This window comes from Bos grunniens, chromosome 17 (genome assembly GCF_055505025.1).
Source record: "Bos grunniens cultivar Pamir isolate PY7600 chromosome 17, Bosgru_T2T1.0, whole genome shotgun sequence".
Taxonomy (NCBI): Eukaryota; Metazoa; Chordata; class Mammalia; order Artiodactyla; family Bovidae; genus Bos; species Bos grunniens.
Window position 1 is genome coordinate 30,268,081 of NC_141181.1, and position 20,557 is coordinate 30,288,637.

General features: G+C 38.0%; 1 protein-coding gene across 3 annotated transcripts in view; it reads right to left on the reverse strand.

The window, feature by feature from the left end:
- Positions 1-1,521: 1,521 nt before the first annotated feature.
- INTU (inturned planar cell polarity protein) overlaps positions 1,522-20,557 on the reverse strand; it is a 93,791-nt gene continuing 74,755 nt past the window's right edge. For 2 of the 3 annotated variants that reach the window (XM_086346777.1, XM_086346775.1), the window contains exons 12-16: positions 19,664-20,116; positions 18,669-18,766; positions 13,812-14,001; positions 11,315-11,472; positions 1,522-4,520 (exon numbers count right to left, since the gene is read on the reverse strand). In XM_086346777.1, coding sequence (XP_086202903.1) covers positions 4,409-4,520; positions 11,315-11,472; positions 13,812-14,001; positions 18,669-18,766; positions 19,664-20,116 — 1,011 coding nt within the window. In that variant the 3' untranslated portion in view covers positions 1,522-4,408. Of the gene's footprint in view, positions 5,561-11,314; positions 11,473-13,811; positions 14,002-18,668; positions 18,767-19,663; positions 20,117-20,557 lie in introns of all 3 variants that reach the window. The other variant, XM_086346776.1, reaches the window with a different exon arrangement.

Here is a 20,557-nt window from a genome sequence, read left to right on the forward strand (position 1 = left end):
CACAGCTGCTTTTGCATTCCGTTTGCTGCAATAGTGCCCAACATATATGTAACTGCTGGAAAACTCCACTACACACTAATGAGGGAATGTGTGAAAGAGGCAAAAAATGTCCTATTATTATTAATAAAGAAATATATTCTGAATTCCTCTTTACAACTTGTTTGATGGTTTCTACTAAAGGAAGGAAGCTTCCATTTTATCATCTCGTACTCTGCAGGACTTGCAGTCTTTAAACACATCTATAAAATGTGAGATGAGTTACTGGCTTTTTTGAACTTTAGTTTGCATTTTTAAATTTATTATCCCAAGTGTGTTGTAACACTTTTAATAGTACTTGTCACTAGTAAAAAGCCAAATATTTTGGCCAGAAGCATTCCAGAGCAGGAATTTTGTTAATCTTTTGGTGACCTCATAAAACTAGTTGGCAAGTCCTACTGGTACCATGTCTGATGCTACCTTCCTTTTCTTGGCGGCTCACTTGACTCAACTGGTTTTTCAGCCTGAGTTTCTTTGTATATTGTATGCTGCTGACATATTCTTTCTAAAGTAATTTCATTTATCATTATTCCTAGCTTGAAAAATTTAAAATTTTCTCACTGCATTGACTTCAAAATCGTTTGTGAAATCCATAACAAATTCAAGAAATGATGGGCATTTTATCTGCAAAGATCTGGAAAATTAAAGACTTCATTCTCTTTTATGGTAATTTAAAGCACTTAGAAAGAAATTTAAAGGGGGAACTTCCCAAATCACACTCCAAGCAAGAATGTCTCTTTAAGGTGCCAAAAGAAGTTTAAAGGAACCATCTCTGGTCACAGGAAACATAAGTTATTTTCAGAAGTCAGAAAAGCCTGCTGCTGCTCCCCAAGGCAATTTTCTCTCCCTTGCCTTTTTGCCCCGCCTTCTGCCCTCCCCTGACGTGACTCTGTAGTTAACAGTGTTTATATCATGTTCCTTTATGATATCCTCAAGCTTACTTTTGACATATATTCTTTGTTAGAAGACAGCAAAAGTGAAAGTACTTAGAAGTGTAGCTTTTTTTTTGACCCTATTAAAGAGCTCTGAATCATCTCTTTTCAATAGATTAAGCTGCAAATATTTATTTTAATTTGCTGCTTTGCATTTTATTTACTGATTTACTGAATGAAAAAAGTTCTGGTGATTTATATGTTGATATTAAAAATAGAGAGTCTCAGGGCCTTTGCACTGTTCACTTTTTCCTTAGGAATCAGCTTGGTTAGTTTCCCCACTTACTGCAGATCTGAGGCCATCCAAGCAACCCTTTCCCTAGCCACCCTGTCTCTCACACTTCATACTCCATTTTCTTGCTTCACTCTTTCTTTTAGCTTTTGTTTTACTTATTTGTGGTCTACCTCTCCCACTAGAACATAAGCTCCATGAGGGTAGCAATTTTTGGCTGTTTTGTTCATTGCTATATCTCTGGCATTCAGAACAGTGCTTGGTACAGAGCAGAAACGTAATAAATGTTTGTTGGATGAATGGACAAAAAGTCAACACAACTGCAAACAAACCTCTGCACATCTTTATTAAAAACTGTCAATATACTGCAAAAATAACTTCAGTGATATAGAAGTACAACTCTAAAAAATTAATTTCCACGCAGTACAGTATATAAAGTTTTAGTAATATTTATTAAAGTATTTTAAAATATTCGAAGTATAAATCCTCATTTTAAAAGTGTTTAGTGCTGAATAATTTTTCTTAGCTTTCCAACATTTTGTACAGTAGAGGGTATGATTTAGATGACTCCACTGTTTTCAACCAATGGATATTGAATAATAAGTAGTGGTAGTAGTAGTAGTAGCAGCTGCTAACACTTTTATAGCACATAATGTGTGCCAGGCACTAGTTAGAGGGAAATCACACAGACAACAATAATTATTCACAATGTTATTTTCAAGAATGTTCAAAGTGGACAAACCTAGTAAATTGGTTTCATAGCTCTTCCCATTTGTATCAGAAATATAAAAAAGCAGGGACTGCAATTTACTAACTTGCCAGTATGCATCATCCTTGAGGTCCCTTGGCACAAAAAGAGAAATTCTCTAACATGACAAACAAAGAGACAAAAAAGAGAAATGGAGAAATGGGGGTTGAAATCTAAAATGTAATTTTGTGGGGGGATGGGACTAAAAAATATATGATGGTGGTAAGACAGCACTTGCTTTTTTTTTTTTTTTTTAATGCTGGAAATATAGTCTTTTGCATTACAGTCTTTGGTGAAAAAGAACGTTTGCAGGATGATAAAATCCAACCTAAGAATGTTTCTATACCTGCAAAAGCATTCTATGTCCCTCTTTATTTAAAGTTGCAGACAGGCACTTATTGTCCAGTGAGTCGCATCTACTCTCAGGTGTGAATCTGAACATATATGGAAAAATGAGCAGCTAAGTTTACAGTACTTGCCACACTTATTTTGATATCTATTTAGAGATAAGAGCCAAGATAATGTTTGGTTTTCTTTCTTAAAAATACAATGTCTCTGCAACATGCACATTACAGAGCACATCTGCAGTACTTCACAGGACTTGGCTTTATATAAGATCAGTAGTCTGTCTTTTTATTTCAGTTATTAAATAGTGGTCTTCTGATTCTTTGAGACCAGGAAAACAGTTCAACAGATCAAAATTTCACTAAGTGAAACAAAAAGTTCCTAATGGTAAGTCCCAAGTTCAGTCTGTTTGAAAATCTGAGGTGATCAATGGCTGCATTTATAAATAATTCTCCATATTAAAAATAGCTTCATGGTGTTTGAGGGAACATTATCAAGAAATTTAAGACATTTACTAAATACTCTTAAACAATACTTTGATACTTATATATGTGCACAAGCAGTCTTAAGACAGTAGTAAAGAGTCTATCATTTGACCAAAATTATAATCTGAAGGGGAGGATATTGCAAGCCATTTTCTACCAAGTTTCTTGCTCTGTTTTGAATGCCAAAATTAAGGCCCACAAATCACTAATAGGACAGGTATAGTGGTTTGCATCTTCAACACCTGGGGGGAAATCTCAAACTCACGACAGAGGGATAATAGTGTTTCTTCTAAGACCAAATATTTAAAATGGTGCATCCACTATGTTTTTCAGTTAATTCTGATTAAGCTGGAGGTCTCATGCTTGAGGTAGGGAAAGGCAGAGACTGGCTTTAGATGTGCTGGTGTAAATTGCCTTCGAAAGGTAAATCCTGACGAAGAGAGAACCCAGTGCTATAAAGTCATGGGGGCATCTGAGAATTCAGGAGAATCCACTGGGTAAATGTCAATTAAGAATTGTCATGTTCTTCCTTCCTTTCAATCTGCCAAATTCTGACAGCTAAAGAAAATTCTGATCTTAGTAACTTTCTTTCTCTACTCATGGTTAAATAAATTATTGTTCATTAAATAATTAAAAATTATTGTTCATTGTACCCCTTTGGGGAAACCCAATACATCCAGATTTGTAAGGCAAAACTTTGTATTGATTGGAAGTCACCATAGAATTTCTTTAATTAACTTTTTCAGTGTTTTCAACATGATAGGGTTTTTTAAAAAAGATTTAATACAACTTTCCTAAAATTCGTGAACTTGTATAAAATGTGTGTATACCTGAACATATTTCAAAAAAGAGAAAAACAATGAAAGTATATGAACAAATAGTTTAAAAATATATATCCTAGTCAAAATAGAACTGACCTGAATGAGTAAAGAAAATCAAATAAATAAAAAAGTCAGTTTAATTTTCACTCCTCTCTTCCCCCACAGTGAGGTATCTACTAAAACACCCAGAAGAAACATATCTGATCTAAGAAGGAATCAGTGCTCAACATTACAAATAATTTAGGTACCAAACAATAGGTTAGAGGGGGAAAACTGCACATTTTACTGAAGAGGATCTTTAGACACCTCAAAGCAATCATTTCATTTGTACATGAAAAATCTGAGCTCAGAGAGGTACAAAAACTTGCTCATGGTCACAACACTAATTAGTAACAGAACCTGGTCATCTCTTCCCAATTTCATGATTATTTTGCCAGATATCAATATTAGTCTTGATAAAAATACACAAAAAATTGGGTATTTTTCCAAGATAAACATTCTTATATTAATTTTACATAAAACACATCACATTATTTCAAATCAGTAAATAAATTAATGTTATATACCAAAATGGAAAATAAGTTAACAATCTCTTTTTCATATTTTGATCAAGTATTTTCTTCAAAAGTCTCAGAATAAGATTTAGTGCATCAAATCCAGCAGCGTATCATCTCAGTCTTCATCAGCCTTATGCTCAGTATTGATTAGTGAAAATAAGTTAAACCTTATCTCTTTGTGAACAGATCTCAGCAGTTCTAACCCTGCTTGATGGTCTATGCACAGTGTTGCTATGCATCAAGAAAATACAGCTACAAGGTTAATCCAAAGAACAGTTTAAAAGCCATTTCAATGGCAATTTCTGTAACTGAGTCATGAAAACAGACATAAAGTTCTTGAAGTTTGGGATGAAGAAAGAGTCTCCTGTAGAGAAAAAGAACATATTAATTTCAGAAATTCCAAGAAGGAAAAAACTCCAACTCTCCAATATATTTTACTACATTTTTTTGGTTTCTGAAAGAATAAGTCATAAATTCAATCACTAGTCTAAATCTACAGATTTAGGGGGAAATGCAGCTAGATTTATAATTAAATAATCTATGCCTTCAGTTCAGTTCAGTTCAGTTGCTCAGTCATGTCCGACTCTTTGCGACCTCATGAATTGCAGCACACCAGGCCTCCCTGTCCATCACCAACTCCCAGAGTCCACTCAAACTCACGTCCATCGAGTCGCTGATGCCATCCAGCCATCTCATCCTCTGTCGTCCCCTTCTCCTCCTGCCCCCAATCCCTCCCAGCATCAGAGTCTTTTCCAATGAGTCAACTCTTTGCATGAGGTGGCCAAAGTACTGGAGTTTCAGCTTTAGCATCTTTCCTTCCAAAGAACACCCAGGACTGATCTCCTTTAGAATGGACTGATTGGACCTCCTTGCAGTCCAAGGGAGTCTCAAGAGTCTTCTCCAACACCACAGTTCAAAAGCATCAATTCTTTGATGCTCAGCTTTCTTCACAGTCCAACTCTCACATCCATACATGACTACTAGAAAAACCATAGCCTTGACTAGACGGACCTTTGTTGGCAAAGTAACGTCTCTGTTTTTCAATATGCTATTAGGTTGGTTGTAACTTTCCTTCCAAGGAGTAAGCGTCTTTTAATTTCATAGCTGCAGTCACCATCTGCAGTGATTTTGGAGCCCCAAAAAATAAAGTCTGACACTGTTTCCTCTGTTTCCCCATCTATTTCCCATGAAGTGATGGGCCCGGATGCCATGATCTTCATTTTCTGAATGTTGAGCTTTAAGTCAACTTTTTCACTCTCCTCTTCATCAAGAGGCTTTTTAGTTCCTCTTCACTTTCTGCCATAAGGGTGGTGTCATCTGCATATCTGAGGTTACTGATATTTCTCCTGGCAATCTTGATTCCAGCTTGTGCTTCTTCCAGCCCAGCGTTTCTCATGATGTACTCTGCATTAGGTCAATTACATTTATTTTTTCAGAGTGTAAAAATTTCTATAGTCATATTCCTTAATTTTAAAATGTTAGTTATTATTATTATATAGTCAATGATGTACCATCATTCTAAGTACAATAGTTATTAGACATCGAATTGGGATTAACATTGAACTTAGATTTTCTTAAAGTTAAAATTTTAGTCTTTTTAATCAATACTAATGTATACAAAACATTAAACCATTTCTGACTTCCTTTAATTTCTCTATTCTGCATAGATCAGCATCATCATAATTCAACACCTATTGATTTTTTCAATTCCAGTTGTGAAAGTAGTTATGGCTCTACTATACACCTGCATCAGAGAAGGCAATGGCACCCCACTCCAGTACTCTTGCCTGGAAAATCCCATGGACGGAGGAGCCTGGTAGGCTGCAGTCCATGGGGTCGTGAAGGGTCGGACACGACTGAGCGACTTCACTTTCCCTTTTCCCTTTCATGCATTGGAGAAGGAAATGGCAACCCACTCCAGTGTTCTTGCCTGGAGAATCCCAGGGACAGGGCAGCCTAGTGGGCTTCCGTCTATGGGGTCGCACAGAGTTGGACACGACTGAAGTGACTTAGCAGCAGCAGCAGCAGCAGCATACACCTGCATGTGTGCCTAACTGGTTTTCTTATCTCTATTCTCTCTCATGTCCACACCATTCCATTTGGCTCCCAGCTTGATCTTCCAATAACACAGCGCTGATCACTATACACTGAGTTTAGGTCATGTTGATGCTCCCAAGCGTGGCTGGTTATACATCAGAATCACAAGTGAGTTTACTAAACATACAGAGTTCCACTCCCATAGATTCTAGTTCAGTAGGTCTGAGATGGGGTACAGGCATTTCTGATTTTAATAAGTGACTCAATCAGTCATGTCTGACTCTTTTCAACCCTGTGGACTGTAGCCCATCAGGCTCCTCTGACCATGGACTTCTCCAGGTTAGAATACTGGATTGGGTAGCAGCAGCAGCAGCAGCCATTCCCTTCTCCAGGGGATCTTCCCAACCCAGGGATCAAACCCGGGTCTCCCCTATTGCCGGCACATTCTTTACCATTTGAGTCATCAGGGAAGCCCTGGTTAATGTGACTCAGCTGATTCTAAACCCTGTGGATCAGCACATGGGAATTACTGCTTTGGATAACATTTGTAAAGCATTTCTCATACAGCTTAGTACTACATGGTAGGTGTCGAGTAACATTAGTACCACCCAACTCTGTGCTCCTTCCTCCACCAACTCTCTACCCCAACTCAAAGAACTATCAGTAGTTCAATATTTGAAGGCTCTCTGCAGTGATCCTAACAGCTTTCTAGTTTTATCTTTCACTTCATCTTTGTATATGCCATTCCTCTACCATCCTAGCAAACCAGTCTACTCACAACCAAGCCTTGTGATTTCCCTTGTTTGGGTCTTTATTCATCCCATCCTTTACCTAGAATGTGCTATCCAAATCCAATTCATTTCCTAAAGCAGATCAAATGGAATCTCTTAGCTTTTCTTTGTAATCTCAGATTTCCTCCCCTTTTTCAGAATTTCCAGAGTGTGTGGTTGTATTACCTAATTTACTTTTTTTTTTTTTTTTTAGTCTTTTCATTTGCGTTTATTTAAACACAGTTCTCAAAACATTTGAGTGAAATTGGGCCTCCTTTGGTAAGCAAAGGACCTGAAAGTAATATTTAAAAAAAGAACAGGCAAAGTCTTCAGATCATCCACAACACAGGTGTAGTGTTCCCTTCTTTTTTCTCAAAACTCTGAAGCACCCAGTTTTTCCATAAAGTCTTAAAAGCTAGAAGAACAAGAGTACATTTGTGGTGGAATGTATTGTCACTTGCTGATAACTAATTGAAATACCATTATCCCCTTCTAACAGCTTTAAGAAATAGCCTTTTTAAGGCATACATTGTGTAACTCATCTTATTCCCTGCTATATATAATACAGATTACATAAAGGCTGACAAATTCACATTTATATAAGCATTAAGCATTTGCTGTATTGAAAGATCTTTAGTTTTTAACACTAGCAGTATAGAGTTACAGAGCGTAATTTTTATCACTTAATTGCAGGTATATTAAGTATGGTATGTTTCATGGACTCGAGGAGAACGGGCATTTTTGTCTTTAATTTACTACTGACAATCTAATCTGAATAGTTCTGCTAAGCATTGATATGTTAGAAAGAAAAGTAAAAACCAAACTTTATTGTTGCTTTTTGCCATTTGGTAGCATTTTACACACAGGCTTCGATCTTCAGAATACCCTGGATTCAGTAGAAAAACCATTTAAATGAAGTTCTGTACAATAGAAACTTCTCAGCAGTCAAAATTTTAGACTGTAAAAAAATACATGCAAAACATACTTTTCTGAAAACACTTAACTTTGAACAAAGCACCGAACTACACAAATGCAGAATGAAAACAGCATTTCAACTCCACCAAAAGTAGTCATCATAAAAGGTGTAAAAGTCACCTAACTTCACTAGGCACTGTCCTAATTTACTTTTTATAGAAGTACAGTGGTGTCACAATGTCACAATGTTGTGTCAATCTCTGCTATACAGTGAAGTGACTCGGTTTTACACATATACAATCTTTTTTTATAGTATTCTTTTCCTTATGGTTTATACCAGGAGATTGGATATAGTCCCTTGTGCTATACAGTAGGACCTTGTTGTTGATCATTCTAAATGTAACGGTGTGCATCTACCAACCTCAAATTCCCATCCATTCTCTCCCCCTACCCCTCGCCCATAAGTATGATCTCTGAGTCTGTTTTCTGTGTGGATAGGTTCATTTGTGCCATATTTTAAATTCCACATACAAGTGATACCATATAGTATTTTCTTTCCCTTTCTGACTTGCCTCACTTAGTATGATAGTCTATAGTTGCATCCATATTGCTACAAATGGCATTATTTTCTTTTTTGTGGTTGAGTAGTATTCCGTTGTGCATACTGCATCTTCTTCATTCATTCGTCAATGGATATTTAGGTTGTTTCCACAGAGGTGCGTGTATATTTTTGAATTACAGTTTTATCTGAGTGTATACTCAGGAGTGGGATTGATGGATCATATGGTAATTCTATTTTTCGTTTTCTGAGAAACCTCCATACTGTTTTCCATGTGGTTATACCAACTTACATTCCCACCAACAGTGTAGGTGTGTTCCCTTTTCTGCACACCCTCTCCAGAATTTGTTGACTTTTTTAATGATGGCCATCCTGACTGGTATGAGGTGGTACCTCATCATAGTTTTGATTTACATTTCTCTAATAATTAGTGATGCTGAGCATTTTTCATGTGCCTACGGGCCATCTGTATGTCTTCTTTGGAGAAATGTCTATTAAAGTCTTCTACCCATTTTTCAGACCACCTGACCTGCCTCTTGAGACCTGTATGCAGGTCAGGAAGCAACAGTTAGAACTGGACATGGAACAACAGACTGATTCCAAATAGGAAAAGAAGCATATCAAGGCTGTATATTGTCACCCTGCTTATTTAACTTATATGCAGAGTACATAATAAGAAATGCTGGGCTGGAAGAAGCACAAGCTGGAATCAAGACTGCTGGGAGAAATATCAATAACCTCAGATACGCAGATGACACCACCTTTTTTGCAGAAGGCAAAGAAAAACTAAAGAGCCTCTTGATGAAAGTGAAAGAGGAGAGTGAAAAAGTTGGCTTAAAGCTCAACATTCAGAAAACTAAGATCATGGCATCCAGTCCCATTACTTCATGGCAAATAGATGGGGAAACAGTGGCTGACCTTATTTTTTGGGGCTCCAAAATCACTGCAGATGGTGACTGCAGCCATGAAATTAAAAGACGCTTACTCCTTGGAAGGAAAGTTATGACCAACCTAGATAGCATATTCAAAAGCAGAGACATTACTTTGTTCACAAAGGTCCATCTAGTCAAGGCTATGGTTTTTCTAGTAGTCATGTATGGATGTGAGAGTTGGAGTGTGAAGAAAGCTGAGCGCCAAAGAATTGATGCTTTTGAATTGTGGTGTTGGAGAAGACTCTTGAGAGTCCCTTGGACTGCAAGGAGATCTAACCAGTCCATCCTAAAGCAGATCAGTCCTGGGTGTTCATTGGAAGGACTGATATTGAATCTGAAACTCCAGTACTTTGGCCACCTGATGTGAAGAACTGACTCACTGGAAGAGACCCTGATGCTGGGAAAGATTGAGGGCAGGAGGAGAAGGGGACGACAGAGGATGAGATGGTTGGATGGCATCGCTGACTCAATGCACATGGGTTTGGGTAGACTCCGGCAGTTGGTGATGGACAGGGAGGCCTGGTGTGCTGTGGTTCATGGGGTCGCAAAGAGTTGGACACGACTGAGCGACTGAACTGAACTGACCCATTTTTCAATTGGGTTTTTTGTTGTTGAGTTGTATGAGCTGTTTGTGTATTTTGAAGATTAAGCCTTTGTTGTTTACATAATTTGTAAATATTTTCTCCCTTTTCATAGGTTGTCTTTCTGTTTTTCTTTTTTTTTTTATGTTTTTCTTTTCTGTACAAAAGCTTGTAAGTCTGATTATGTCCCATTTGCTTCTTTCGTTTTTATTTCTATTGCCTTGGGAGACTGACCTTTAAAAAAAGTTAAAATATAGCCAGCTATATCTGTCTCTCTCTCTCCATAGAATATTCATCCATAAGTACATAGATATTTAAGCATGTTTCATATTTCTTCTGCTGGATGTAAGATCATCAGATGCAATGACTGTGTCTTTTTCTTTGTGTTTGCCAGCCCACCTAAGCATCACCACATATATTTTGCCAAGCACAGCTCCATTTACTAATCCTTACATATTTATCAAGTGACTTGTGTCAGGTGTTGTGCCAGTGGGGGACAAGGCAGATACAATTCCTGATCTCATAAAACTGACATTCCAGTGACAGAGAGAAAGATGATAAACAAGAAAATTAAAGGGGTGATAGGGGAGAGAATAACTTTAATGTAGGAGAGAGATGACAGTTGGTCTCTTTGACAGGAGATGATACCACTGGTCTGAATATCGAGGAGCCAGATAGGCAAAGGTTAAGTAGAACATCCCACATGGAAGGAACAGCAGGAACAGAGTTCAGCTGGTGCCAGTGTGGCTGTGCACAGTGGCTGGAGGAAGAGAGCGACAGGAGGTGGAAACACAGAGGTGGCCGGGGGACAGATAGGGCCAGGTCTTGTAGCTGGTTGGGGACAGGGGGAAGAGAGGGAAGGGAAGGGGAAAGAAAGGAGGAAAGAGGGAGAGAAAAAAGTTAGAGACAGAAGGAAATAGCAATGGGTATGAACTCATTACCTTTTAGTGTCTTACTAGTACAATGTTGTAAGATAAGTGAATTAGTTTGTTTTTTTTTTTTTGATAAAAAAAAAGACTTGGGAAGAATTTTAAAGGCGTTATTTAGTAAGCAGAATTCTAAAATACACTAAATATTAGAATTATGTTAATAAACTCATGGTGTGTGTTGTGTTCAGTTGCTCAGTCATGTCTGACTTTTTGCAGCCCTATGAACTGTACCCTGCCAGGTTCCTCTGTCCATCGGGTTTCCCAGGCAAGAATACTGGAGTGTTTTGCCATTTCCTCCTCCAAGGGATCTTCCTGACGCAGGGATCAAACCCACATCTTCTGCATTACAAGCAGCAATAAATCCATGCTTATATCTTAAAATGTTTATCTCCTTTACCCCCTTTTTAACATTTAAAAATATTTTCTTCCACTTACCCTACTACCCAGTAAGCCATAACTGGTGGTGCTTTCCTCTGATCAGTCCAGTTTTCAGGTGAGCATTCAAACAATACACCATGTTCTTTCACAGGGTTCAGAGAAGACACTGAATTTGTTGAACCTGAATGATCTTTACCATTTAGTGCTTTCTTTTTCTGTAAATTAATAGGTATTATTAGTCTTGGCTGGTATTAATAGTGCTGCTTTAAATGTTTTCATATATAGATTTGAACTGGCTGATCCTAATACCATAAGTGCCCACAATGACATTCTTCTTTCTCTTTACCTGCAGGAAAATTTCCACTCTTCCTCATACTTTAAATGCCGTCTCCTACAAGAGACTTCACGGATAAAGTTTCTCTTGACTCTCCAAGGACACATTTGTTTCACAGCCTCACCTTATTAATATTTATACTATATTAGCAGTTTATAGGTTTTTCTTCCCCAGTACATTAGAATCTTTTTCCCAGGGCAGAGACTATATGCCGTTCATCTCTGTATTCCTTGAAAGCAGTTGTGTTTGGGTACACAGTAGATGCTTAATGAATAGATTACTAATGAGTTACTAAATGAGTAGATGATTTTATAATGTATTTAAAACACATACACTTAAAGTAGTATTTTTCCTTTGAAGCATACTCTCTAAATTTCTCACTGATAAAATCATTAGTAAACCAATGACCCACTTGGAATATAAAGACTTTCTGTAAGGCTCAGGCCAAAACAGTGGAGTGATCCTTGATTCTTCTTTCAAAATGCTTATTGAAGACACAAATCCTTTTGGCTCATCCTCCTCATCCTCCATTATATCTGCAAGATCCAAAACCCACTGATATTTCTTGCTTTGAGAATTTCCACAGATCCTTGCCTACCACCCTCTCTATCTACCCTGCAAGCTTGTTCAGAGTAGCCTGAGTGATCCTTTGAAAACTAAGGAACATGTCCTTGCTCTTCTCAGAACTACCCAGGAACTTCCCATCTTCTTCCGGATAAATCTCAAAAGGTCCTTAGCCTATCAGGCCTTGCATGACCCAGTCCTGCTGCTTTTGCCATCTCAACTCCTACTGCTCTCCTCCCGACTCAGGCTGCTCCTGCGCGCTCTCAGCCATCCTACCTCCATGGCTGTATACTGGCTGTTCCTTCTGTCTGGAAGCTCAGCCTCCACATTTGCCACATGGCTTTGTCCCTCAATTCCTTCTGGTGTTTGTTCAAATATTACTTGACATGATCAGAGGGATCTTTCAAAATAGTAACCACTACCTCTCATCCTTGACTCTGTTTTGTTATAATTGCTGTTGAAACTTACCCTACCTGATATATTAAACTGCTTGCTAATTCATTAGCTTCCCCTGCTAGAATATAGACTTCATGATGAAAGAGACTTTTTGTTCACTGCTGTATCCCCAGCATCTTGAGTAGTATCTGGAAAATGGTAGGTACCTCTAAGTTTAAATAATAGGGGAAAGGCTAATTTATATTACTAAGTAAGTTAATGAAATGAACCTTACAGAATCTATTAGTATGTTAAACAGGAAAGGAGGAGCATAAGAATGCAAAGCACACAGAGATACACAGTCAAACATAACATTTTGCCGAATACCAATTTCTGGTAGCTCGAAGAAGAAATCCTATAAGACAAAGAGTTTCACTGCTGAATGAGTCCTAAGAGATTATATAATTCAGCTCATTCACTTTATAACTGAGGAAGTAGGAAAAGTTGAGGCCCAGTCTAGGAGTCCTTACTCCCAGCCCGATGCTCTTCCACCGTTACACCGAAGCTCTTCACAGATTTAGCAACCTTGGTGCGTGTATTGCTATACACGTTACATTCATTTTCCAGTCTTCTTTATTTTGTTTTTTTGGCAGTATGATGTTTGACCAGTCACAAATAAACTTATATATATTTATCTTTCTCAAGAAATTTAATACTTATCTTTCCCTGCTATTAAAACTATGTAATTGAGATTTTAATTGTATACAACATGACTACTTTTCTGGAGGTACAATATTAAATAAAACTTCATTCTGGATTGAAAAGCAAGCAAGCAACCAACCAAGTGGCTAAAACATATATAACACTATTGTGTAAATTCTGTTCTTTATTCCTTTATATTCCAGATACCTTATCCTGCCTTTGAAAACTTAAAAAATTTTCAGTTACAAAATGGTAGAGATAAATGTCCAAATAATGGCTGAATCACAGATATCAAATATGGGAGGCAAGTTTACATTACAAACTACTATATTCTATTTCGCTATAGAAACACACAGGCCCACCATTTCCTGAAACAGTAATCTGGGACATCAAACTCAGAATTATGAAAGAAAGTTTTAAAGTTAAGTACAGTGAATATAATCCTCTGGCATTCAAATTAGATGGAATGACTATTAAAAAAATTAAATGAAAATAGTTATTGCTAAAGAGTTTCAGACAGAATATTTAGAGATCTAGAAGTAAAATTGACAGAGAGCTATATTTATAGCAGTGCCCTACCTCTTTAGCCAACGTCTGCTGGAAAACTGCACGAATGGAGAGACAACACTGATGGAAATTCTTTATCAGTTGAGGGTGGATCGAGCCACTCAGCTGTGCCACCTCTTCATGGGTAGGAGTAATGAAGATCCCTTGCACTGTTTCTAAGGCAACATAATGGAAAAGTGTGTTCTCAGGACCAGATGTCAATCTTGAAAAAAAAGGAATTAGATATTAGAGTAAACTTAAAAATGTTGCTTCGTTTTGAATTTTGTAGATGTCTAATAAGCTTCTAACTACAATAGAACATTAGTATAATTAGGGAAAAAAAACTAGGCCAAACATTGAAATTCCCACTTCCTCCTTATCTAAAATACAGGCTAGGGTTATTTATCAGTTCCCTTAATGGAGGCAAATACTACATGTTATTCAAGGATAAACACTAATTCATTTGCAAGTAACTTAATCATCCCCTTGCTAAACAACCCAAACTGGCTAAAGCCCTCTTTTTCCATGGTTGGTAATGAATAACTCAGCCTGAGTCTGGCCCAGATATCTACAAGCCATAAACAAGGTATCAGTCTAGGGTGCACCACATACAAAAACACATTCCAACAAACTAAGATTTTCAGTTAGTAGCTTAGTAGCAATAGTCTCTTACTATGACAGTCAAATGGACCATCCTGAAGAAAAATAAAATCAGTATTACCAACTACAAAGCTGAGTTGACATTCTAGAATCCATGGCAATTACTAGAAGTATTCCACTACTTTTCATCATTACAGTCTCTTACATGTTCTCTTACTATTTTCACTTCTCCATTCTTTTCTATCCTTTCTTCCCCTACTGGGGTTTGAGACTCCAGCAGAACCTATAAGTACTGCTTATTTCTACCAGTGGTAAGAAGAGTAAAGAACAGTAGCAGTGACAATGAAATAATGGTAATAGTTATCATATACTGAATGCCCTCTATGTGCCAGGGTAGGTGCTTTAAAATATCTTAGGCTTAATTCTCATAATTACCCTGTAAGACAGTAACTACTACTATCCTCATTTTGGGAGTCTAGTGGCTCAGATGGTAAAGCACCTGCCTACAGTGTGGGAGACCTGGGTTCAATCCCTGGGTCAGGAAGATCCCCTAGAGAAGGAAATGGCAATCCACTCCAGTACTCTTGCTTGGAAAACCCCATGGACAGAGGAGCCTGGTAGGCTATAGTCCACAGGGTCACAAAGAGTCAGACACAACTGAGCAACTTCACTTCATCCTCATTTTAACCAAAATCAATGTTCAGAGGACTTGGATTAACTTGTTTGAGGTCACACAGCTCAGTGTCAGAGCTTAGCTGATTCTGAGGCCTGCTCTACTACACCTTGCTTTTTCCTGATTGTCAGTCTGTAAACATATGGACCAAAATCCCCCATCAGCGCCTCCTGTTAAACTGTTAATTAGGCAGCAAGATCAGAATAACTTTTTATCACTAACTAATGGTTTTGGTTTTCTTTAGAGAGGCCAAAGATAGGCAGGGAAGGAGATCATCTATAAATTTTTCTCATACTTTTCCATAGGGTGGTGGGTTCATTAACAACTGGTGGCTGGTATTTTTTCAATTAAGTAAAAAATAATCAAAATACAAAAACTGTAATTATTCAAAAAGAAAATAATTGAAAACATACCATTTAATTCTGAGGTTTTCATATTCAAGAAAAGGTACAGAAAAGGAATGATTCTTTTAAAAAGTTATTAGTAATGTTCATATTTAGGGAGGTTTAGAATTAAAATTTATATTAACTTCTTTAGTTTTCTCTCAGAACAATCCCACAACACAATGAGCACCTCTGGTTCTTGAAAATCATAAATTAACTCAGTGTATATTAACTCACTCAGTGTATAAACTGAAAGTTTAAAAATCATCAAATAAGCAATTACCCAATGGAAGGACAAGTATTTATTTTTAAAACATGCAGATTAAATCGGATTTGTTCTTCAGAAAGGTCACTCCTATAGCAGAGGATAGATTCAGGATAGGATGGGAATTGAGAACTGGTTGCAGTATAACCAGGTGAGAGAACAGGAGCTTGAACTAGGGTACAATTATTAGGTGCTGGGTGGATTCAAGAATTACTAGAATGCAGAATGGATAAGACTTGTTTACTGAGTGGAATATTTTCCACATATTATTTAGTATATTATATATTTTTATTTTACAAAACAAATTAGGATAGTATATTACACCCCGGTCTATATCACACTTTTTAAATTAACTATATAGTTTGAACATCTTTCCATGTCAGTAAGGAGAATAAATATGCCTCTGTAGCATCCTTTTAAATAGGAGAGCCTATGATTTACATCACATATTAATTTATGTTTAAAAACAATTATAAATTTATATTGTTACAATATAACCTTTTGTTAAGCTATAAACTTGGAAAAAATATTTTCCAAGATATAAAGCCCAAATAACATATATATACATACATATTAAAATAATATACAGAGGTAATAAAAATTCAGAGCAGTAGTTTTTGTTAAATGGAAGATTAGGGATTGGGGAAGTTATTACAGGCTTCCACCAGAGGTTTGATTTAGATTTCTTTGTTTAAAAAATATTTTTGTTTTTTAAAATAACTAATTTTCTTTAACTACTAAATATTTTTTTTTTCATTGCAGAAGAATTTATTTTTTCAGATGTTAAAATGTGTTATAAACTTTTAGTGAATATAATATATTAAACATCACATTAAATTCCAAATTTTAACACGTTAGATTTTCAATGCATTATTTTATGAAGACAAATTACCTTGTTTTTGCCCTGACTTTATGAAAAAAGTTTTTCCTGACAACTCTGTGAAACATATATATGAACTTAATATAAAACATTTCAATGATTAAGAAGGTGGTAGCTCTAAAATGTCTTTTTAAAAATTTATTTTTAATTGGAGGGTAATTGTTTTACAATGTTGTGTTGGTTTCTGCCATACAACGATGTGAATCAGCCCTAAGTATACATATGTCCCCTCACTTCTTCCCAGCCCCTCACCTTATCCTACCCTTCTAGGTTGTCACAGAGTGCTGCGTTGAGCTCCCTGTGTTAAACAGCAACTTCCCACTAGCTACGTATTTTTACACATGGTGATGTATATATTTCCATGCTACTCTCTCAGTTCGTCCCACCCTCTTCTCCCGCTGTATCCATAAATCTGTTCTCTATGTCTGTGTCTCTAGGCCTTCCCTACAAATAGGTTCATCAGTACTGTTTTTTTAGATTCCATATATATGTGTTAATATACAATATTTTTAAAAATTTATTTATTTGTTAGCACTGGGTCTTTGTTGCGGCATGCAGGATCTTCAGCTGTGACATGTGGGATCTAGTTCCCTGACCAGGGACCGAATCCAGGCCCCCCTGCATTGGGAGCACAGAGTCTTCGTCACTGGACCACCAGGGAAATCCCCAATATTTGTTTTTCTCTTTCTGACTTACTTCACTCTGTATAACAGGCTGTAGGTTCATCCACCTCACCAGAACTGATTCAAATGTGTTCCTTTTTATGTCCAAGTAATATTGAACAGCTTTTTTTTTCTTTTAATGTGAATTCGATTTGTACATGTCTGCTTGCTCTAATGAAAGTGTGCTGCTGCTGCTGCTGCTGCTGCTAAGTCACTTCAGTCGTGTCCGACTCTGTGCGACCCCATAGACGGCAGCCCACCAGGCTCCCCTATCCCTGGGATTCTCCAGGCAAGAACACTGGAGTGGGTTGCCATTTCCTTCTCCAATGTGTGAAAGTGAAAAGTGAAAGTGAAGTCGCTCAGTCGAGTCTGACTCTTAGCAACCCCATGGATTGCAGCCCACCAGGCTCCTCCATCCATAGGATTTTCTAGGCAAGAAGAGTACTGGAATGGCGTGCCATTGCCTTCTCTGATGCATACTATCATAATACCATACAAAGCTTAGGAAGGAAGCCCTGCAAGTCACCACATAATAGCTGCTGCACAACAAGAAGTGAATTTTTAACAGTTCATATTTTAATAATTATAGACAGATTAAGTTCTAAACATGCTCCTCCCACTCAGCACCTTTCACATCAGAATTCCCTATTTACTTTTACCTATTTCCTAAAAAGGGTGTCATAGGTCAATTCCCTGGCTCTAGACTCTGATAGGGAGATATGCAGGGAGGAAGTTTATTAGGGAGGACTTTTGGGGACAATAGCTGTGGGGGTAAGCAAGAAGGAAGCAGGACTGAGCAGAGGGAAAAGCTGAACTGAGCTCCAGTTGAGGACTGGAGGACTCAGCAGATACTGCCAGGATGTTTGAAACTTGGATGGCTTTTCATGGATGGCTTTTCAGAGTTTTGTTGAATTTAATAGGGGCTAAGCCTGTACTCACTTATCGATTAGTCATTAGATGTTACTCCTAGGGAGAGGTTGTAAGATTGGCGGAGTTAATAAACTTCCAAGTTGGACAAGGCCAGGGTAGGGGGACTTCACTATGAGCCATTAGCAACCAACACTCTCAAGCACTGGGAATGAGTACTCAGAGCTAAGGAGTATCTATAAAACCACAGCATCCATGAGAGTCTAAAAACAGTAAACTAATTTAAAAATTAGACACACAAAAGGGAGGCTACCTGTGGAAGAGACATAAATGGAAACTTTTACATTTTGAAATACTACTTTGTCTTTTTTATTTCTTATGTTTCTTATACGCACAATGAAAAATATCAGGGAAATAGCATAGCTATCTTCCTTCATATAGAAGACATATCATATTTGCTGAATAAAATCTATATGTTATGGAACTGCACTTTTTCACTGTAAAATTTCCTCGAAGACAGAGAGTTAAGTGAAAAAGAATGAAACAAGGAAGTGTCTTACTTTACTGTGTTATATATATCCAGTTCTTTTTCTGAAAGGTCCTTTTTCAGGTTCCCCAAATGAAATGGATTTGGAACAGCAGACTTCTTTTTAGTGACCTGAAAAGTATTATTAAGTAGATCTGTTTATATCTAAGAATGGAAATCAAACAGAAGATATAATGTAAAACTAGAAATCTTTCAAGGAGAACTACTTATTATTTTTCAATGTTTCTGTTAGGAGAATGGCTGATCAAAACCACCCACCCTGGCCAGACAACAGTAGTTAACTACTTGCATGAGTTATCTGACAAGAGGGGTCCTAGTAAGGAATGCAGAAGTGACAGGCTACCACCAACTGGAAGAATTTGGGAAAGGTCAAAAGGAGAGAGGAGACACCAGTCCATATGTCCTACCAACATCCCAGAATCCCTGCTGGAATCCATCTTGGCTGAGTGATATACAAGCCACCAGGAAGGATCCTGAGTTAGAATGACTGACCAGAGACAACCCGGAAACCAACCCCAACATCATAAAACCTGAGACTGCAAAACATGTGGCAGAGAAGTGCTCCCTGGGTTCCCTTACCCTGCTGCCTGCTGTTCTCTGTCAGGGAGCCCCTTTCCAGTAAAGTCTCTTATTTCATCAGCATGTGTCTCTTCAGACAATTCATCTCCAGGTGTTAGACAAGAGCCCCCTCTTGGACCCTGGAAGGGGTCCCCCTTCCTGCCAACATTTCCTTTAAACATTTTAAATGCTAACTTGTACCTCTTGGCTTATCCTATGCTAGCAGGAACCGCAGTAACACATGTGCAAGGATGTGACAGTTCTCCAATGTTTTATTACTTGGTATTTCTTTCTCTCTTGGCCCTAAGTCATTGGTTTGCCAACAGTGACAAAAACCACCACTAGTACAAATGAAGACGGGTTTGTCATTAAAAATTCCCTTGAAATTACAAATAAGGACTGGAGAGACAGTTTAGCTCCTAGAATGTACACATAGGAATGAACACATACCTTAAGCAAGGCCCCAGTTTCTTCTGAACCATGAGAACCCTGAGATTCCGTAGTGTGGGGGCTCAGACCGACACCTTCACCTTCAAGACCACTGTCAGGCCCTCCACTTCGGGATGGACTGGGCTTACGTGTCTTTAAGGAATAGTCACTGAAAAGAGTTCTTCTGCATGTTGGAGAGGTTGCGACCCTGGAAGCACCGTGCAGCCTACTGAGGATAGGTGAGGTGGTTAAATTATCTAATTTTTCATGTGACCCAGCGAGGAACCAGTCAGCACAAGACAAGCAGGGGGTTGGAGAAGAAGCTAGCCGTTCATTTATGCGGGAATCTACCCCTTCCAGCTGGTGAAGAGTTGTTTTGACCTGATCCACATATATACAATCTGGTCCAGGATTCCCAATGGCTCTGGATGCACAGCCTCCAGCTTCTAATAGTACACATAACATGTAATGTCTCTATAAGAAAAAAAAAATTAATACAGGTTTCAGTTCAGTTCAGTCGCTCAGTCGTGTCCGACTCTTTGCGACCCCATGAATCGCAGCACGGCAGGCCTCCCTGTCCATCACCAACTCCCGGAGTTCACTCAGACTCATGTCCATTGAGTCAGTGATGCCATCCAGCCATCTCATCCTCTGCCGTCCCCTTCTTCTCCTGCTCCCAATCCCTCCCAGCATCAGAGTCTTTTCCAATGAGTCAACTCTTCACATGAGGTGGCCAAAGTACTGGAGTTTCAGCTTTAGCATCATTCCCTCCAAAGAAATCTCAGGGCTGATCTCCTTCAGAATGGACTGGCTGGATCTCTTTGCAGTCCAAGGGACTCTCAAGAGTCTTCTCCAACACCACAGTTCAAAAGCATCAATTCTTCGTTGCTCAGCTTTCTTCATAGTCCAACTCTC